Source organism: Adiantum capillus-veneris, chromosome 29 (genome assembly GCF_014529385.1).
Source record: "Adiantum capillus-veneris isolate H3 chromosome 29, ASM1452938v2, whole genome shotgun sequence".
NCBI classification, from domain to species: domain Eukaryota; kingdom Viridiplantae; phylum Streptophyta; class Polypodiopsida; order Polypodiales; family Pteridaceae; genus Adiantum; species Adiantum capillus-veneris.
This window is the reverse complement of record NC_140959.1, coordinates 84,367,437-84,372,197: the sequence shown is the minus strand read 5'-3', so window position 1 is coordinate 84,372,197 and position 4,761 is coordinate 84,367,437. Positions and strand designations below refer to the sequence as shown.

The 4,761-nt window shown below is 41.5% G+C and overlaps 1 protein-coding gene across 1 annotated transcript; it reads right to left on the bottom strand.

Moving 5' to 3' along the window:
• Positions 1-727: 727 nt before the first annotated feature.
• On the bottom strand, positions 728-4,069 carry LOC147419513 (uncharacterized). The gene is made up of 3 exons (XM_086505817.1): positions 3,964-4,069; positions 2,613-2,753; positions 728-2,516 (listed from the first exon to the last, which is right to left on the bottom strand). The coding sequence occupies exons 1-3, from the start codon at positions 4,067-4,069 to the stop codon at positions 1,492-1,494; spliced, it is 1,272 nt and encodes a 423-aa protein (XP_086361943.1). The 3' UTR covers positions 728-1,491.
• Positions 4,070-4,761: the final 692 nt, after the last annotated feature.

The window sequence follows — 4,761 nt, the reverse complement described above, 5'->3', positions numbered from 1 at the left end:
TTGTATTACAAGTGATTCAGAGACATAGTGACCAATTGAGAGGAGAAGAAGAAGAAGAGAATTTTATCGTCGCAGGAGAGTATCCCAAGAGACCTTAAAGAGCTATTCAACGAGGAGAGCTAAACACAAGAGCTGTTGTTCAAGAGCGATTGTGTCTTCGTTTACAAGCAATATATAGAAAGAGAGAAAAGGATAAAGATAAGCAGAGAGAGAGAGAGAGGGACAGGTTGTTTTGTTTGCGAATGTGTTTTTGTGATTGGTTTTCCTTCTTGACTGCGTCCAAAAAAAAATGAGGTGAGCGGGTAAGTATATAATTATATAAACAAAGAGAGAGGATATAATTTGTTCTTTGTGCGTGGGTGTATTTTTTGTGTGTTTGAGAGAAATAAAATCCTCAAATTTTGAAAGCGAGTAGATGTCACAATTGCTGCAAAACACACACACACAGAGACACAAAGAACGAGAAAGAATGTGTGTAGTTCGCATTAGTTATTAGAGAGAGACAGTGTGAGCAAAACAGACAGAGAGATAGAGAGACAGGGGGAGGGGGGGCCGGAGAGGGAAAAAGAATGTTCTCTATATATGTATGTTTGTGTGGATGCACGTATTTGTATTTGTTTATAGATAGATAGAAAGAGAGATAGAGAGGGACATGAAGAAGAGAAACAAAGAGAGTTAGAGAAATGCTTGGAAAGAGCAACGTAAGTACAAAGTGCACAACTCGTAAAGTCAAAGCCAAAAGTGTGCAAAATCACGCTACAAATAAGTAGAGGATGGGAGCATAGCTTTGCTTCGAAGAGCTGGATACAACAAGCATGTGACAGTGAAAAGACCTAAACATGATAGATGAACATTCATAAGACTAAGGTTCAGTTTCATATGCCACTATGTGCCCGCTTGCATTAATTTTGAAGTGACCAAAGCGGGTGCTTGTTGCCAAGGTAGCTCTTGATCAGAAACATAATCAATGTAACTTTCACTGAAGCTTCTACCCAATGCAAGCACTAAATCCACTGCCGCACCAATGACTTGCACATCAAGAATCTTCTTGTCTTTGGTTGTAATGCGTGCTTCCAACTTTGATGTTGTGATTATTGTGGTGTTCTAAGATCCACAATAAGTTGCTTGCCTAAGCCTGTACACTTTTGTGGATGTGCAATTTGGACAATGCTTCTCCAACAGCACACTGTTGAAATTCACAAATTGAAGCGTGCCAACAACGACCTGCACAGGTTAACTACATAAGAAAATGAGCAACCGCATGTAGTATATTTCTTTATCTTATGTGAGTGCACCTCACGATTGTAGCCCAAATTTTCAGTTTGAACTTGAAACACAAGCTCCTGTCTGAGGCATGCACTACAAACTGGCACTAGAATTTTGATATCCAATACTGACAAGGTGTTGGGTTTGCCGAGGAATGGGGCAATATTTCTTGCAACACGGATTACAGGGCCATTAGCAACGATCTTCTGAAGCAATTTTTGGCACTCATCCTTGCGAGAGTTGATGAAGCTCACCTACAAAGGAAGACTCAAAATGTAAACTATTAGAGAGGGCATGAACAAGTGATGCAAGATTTTGAATCGATAATGCCGACCAAAAAAAAGATAAGCAAGATAGGTGGATTCTCACGATCACCCTATCTGATTGGAGAGGACCATCCACAACCAGAAGGTCACCAGCAGATGCACCAAATCTTGATTGTGAGTTGTGCTTTTGTAAAATAACAAAAGTAAAAGTGGCCAATTGACAACGTCCACCTGCAGTTTGTTGTGCACTTACATCATCAAGAAATGCACGTATCTTGCAATCAGGGGAGAAGGTGAGAGACACTGGGAAAGGTTCTCCTGGACTTAGACTAGTCATAGCATCAACATACAAGGAGTACAATGTTGACCCTCCATCTGCCCTATTTTTGCGATGCACCTCTAGGCGATCAATATGAACAAATTCACCTAGTTGAAGCTTGTCGACACAAAACTCTATGTATGGATCACTAACCACCACCATAATAGTGTCAGTGCATTCTTTATCAACCAGGTCGACCTTTAAGTAACGGTTGTATTTTAGTTGGTCGAGGCCAACTTTGTAGGTGCCATACACATTCAATATCTTGCCCTCAATACAAAAGCGTGGACTTGAGTCAGAAATGTCAGCAATCAAGAATTGTGGGAGAAGACTTTGACCAAATGGAACAATGCTAAGATTGGTGTCCTTTGCATGTAGATGAAATGGTTGACCCACTTCATATAGGTGAGATGCTTCACCCACTTCATGTGAGCCACAAGCTTGACCAGAAGGCTCAATCTCAATGGGGGTTGGATCATTAGCAAGATCAAGAGCTATATTGTTGGTAGGATTTGGGATGATTGTTGCTTGTGGTGGGAGGGGAGCCTCAATCGACAAAGGTGCAATACAAAGAGGCCTTGTCTCATTTGTCACATAAATTGGAGTAGGTGCTTCGACATACGCTTCTTTTTCCACATCAATTGGTTCCTCCACGACTTCAATTGCTACATAATTCAAAAGATAGCAATATAAGCAAACATATCTATAAGTTCATGACATGAATCTCAGACAAACATGCTTTTGCAATAGAAAAACCTCACGTGTAGAGTTCACCGGTTTGTTCAAACAAAACAGTGTGCCTTCAATAGCCCTGTGAGGCCTATGAAATCTTTTTCGAGGTGGCGATGACGTGCATGCAATTGGAGACCCGCCAATACATTTACTGCTCCACTTAGGAGAACCTTCCGTGAACCTTTAAAGCTCTGTAGAACACTAATTGTGAGAAGCTAATGTGTTCGACATGCAAGGGAAAACTGTACAAAGACTACTAGAAACACATGCATTTTTTTGTCATAGAAAACACCACATCTATTTTGCATCATGACTCCTTGCATATCAAAATGCCTAAAAGTTTGATATGCTCCTATGGTTGCAGAAAGATCAACAATCTTATCAAAATAGCCATATTATAGTGCTCTTGTGGTAGGGGACTCTATGTACGTGTGTGTGTGTGTGTGTGTGTGTGTGTGTGTGTGTGTGTGTGTGTGTGTGTGTGTGTGTGTGTGTGTGTGTGTGTGTGTGTGTGTGTGTGTGTGTGTGTGTGTGTGAGAGAGAGAGAGAGAGAGAGAGAGAGAGATTTAATTCCTCCTTATAAACTACCAACGATATATTTTTATAAAAAACTAGAAAAATCACCAAAGATTGTAGAAAATAGGCAACCTAGTATCGATAACCTCGTAATTAATAATAATTACATTAAGCCACTAGATAGTACTCTTATTACTAACTTTGGTGAGGTCAGCAGAAGCGATGAAAGTAATGCAATCAACATAGAAGGCAAGCAAGGAATGCGGTAGCAGTGCTAATGTAGGTAAGGCTCAACTCCATTTTGCTATCAAGGATGGTGAGAAAGTAATATTTTCTATCAAGGGCAGGAGAAAGCAATACATACGTTCAGACCTAGATAGTTAGAAGGCAAGTTAAAGCACTAGATTTCCATATTTCCTACTGTCTTACATATGGCATGACAAATTTGAACGTCATATTGAGGAGAAAAGCAAACCAGAAGTCTATTAATACCTAGATTCCCTTGTTGATTAAAGCTTCCTTAAACCGACAAGTGAATGACAAGAACTGAAGACAAAGACTATACACCAACAACGCAATGAGGAAATTAACTAAGCAATCCAATTACGTCCTTGAAAACTCCATGAGCCCGAACGACACAAACCAAAGACAAACATAGCACACCAGCAGCGTGCCGAGTAAAACCAAAAGCATAGCACCAAAAAATACATCACCGATACAGATATTATATCATTTCTTGCTATGAATGAAGCACAACAGATCCGCAATAAAGCACAAGTTCAGATTTTGACAAAAAGATGCTCGAATAGGTGGCCAGAATAGGTTTACAAAGCATCAAATCAAAAAAACTTCAGTGGAGCTCACCCCCTTTGAAGTCCATGCTCTCAGCTCCGAGAGAATCACCACTGCTGATGCACAATTCTTCCGCTTCACTAGCACACGAACTCCAACTATCCTGGTTGCAAGCCATTAACAGTGACACTCAAGATGCTCTCACGCATTCAAATAGAGACAAAGAGGCGGGCTTAGATGGAGAGAGAAAGGGGCAACCACCTCCTCTTATACAAGCACAGACTGCTGCTCGTAGCACCAATCAGTAGGTCGTCAGCAACAGAGTAGGGGCAAAAAACTGCACGCTGAAAAAGACTCTCCCATGAGGCATTCAATGCGCACAGAGAATCGCCAGCAAGCAGGCACTACAACCCTTCTGCATAACCATTAATTTCGCCTTCTTTCACACAGATGACAGTCGTCTTCATCCTCGGGATGCACAACAACGAAACGAATCTGCCTTGCACAGTGGCAATCACACTAGGGGCTACAAGCTTAGAGCTTGTGCTGAACTACGTGACAAGCCAGGAGCATTCATGGCGCCTTGCTTTGCAGAAACGGCGCCCGTCTTCATGCTCGCAATGCAGACTCGGACTTGGCCCAGAAAGGACGCATAAACTTGCTGAGCCCTAACTTTAGGAGCTCTCACAGGCACGTGGCAGCCATCTAGCCCCCGGAAAATAACGGCTCATAACATGCACGATTTCTCTACCAGGCCCCTATGGCCTTCTGCAAGCCAAAAAAAAACACTACCTACATAGTGCAAGGACAAAAAGGAAGAAAATGCTGAAGAAAAAATAAAGGAGAAGACAAACAAAAATCCACTTGACC

Bases quoted from the DNA above. Each gene is read 5' to 3' on its own strand.
- LOC147419513 (XM_086505817.1), bottom strand. From the start codon at position 4,069: ATGGCTTGCAACCAGGATAGTTGGAGTTCGTGTGCTAGTGAAGCGGAA. The intron at 2,754-3,963 runs GTGAGCTCCACT...GGTTCACGGAAG, and splicing joins GAGCATGGACTTCAAAGGGG to GTTCTCCTAAGTGGAGCAGT. The intron at 2,517-2,612 runs GTGAGGTTTTTC...TGAATTATGTAG, and splicing joins CAAACCGGTGAACTCTACAC to CAATTGAAGTCGTGGAGGAA.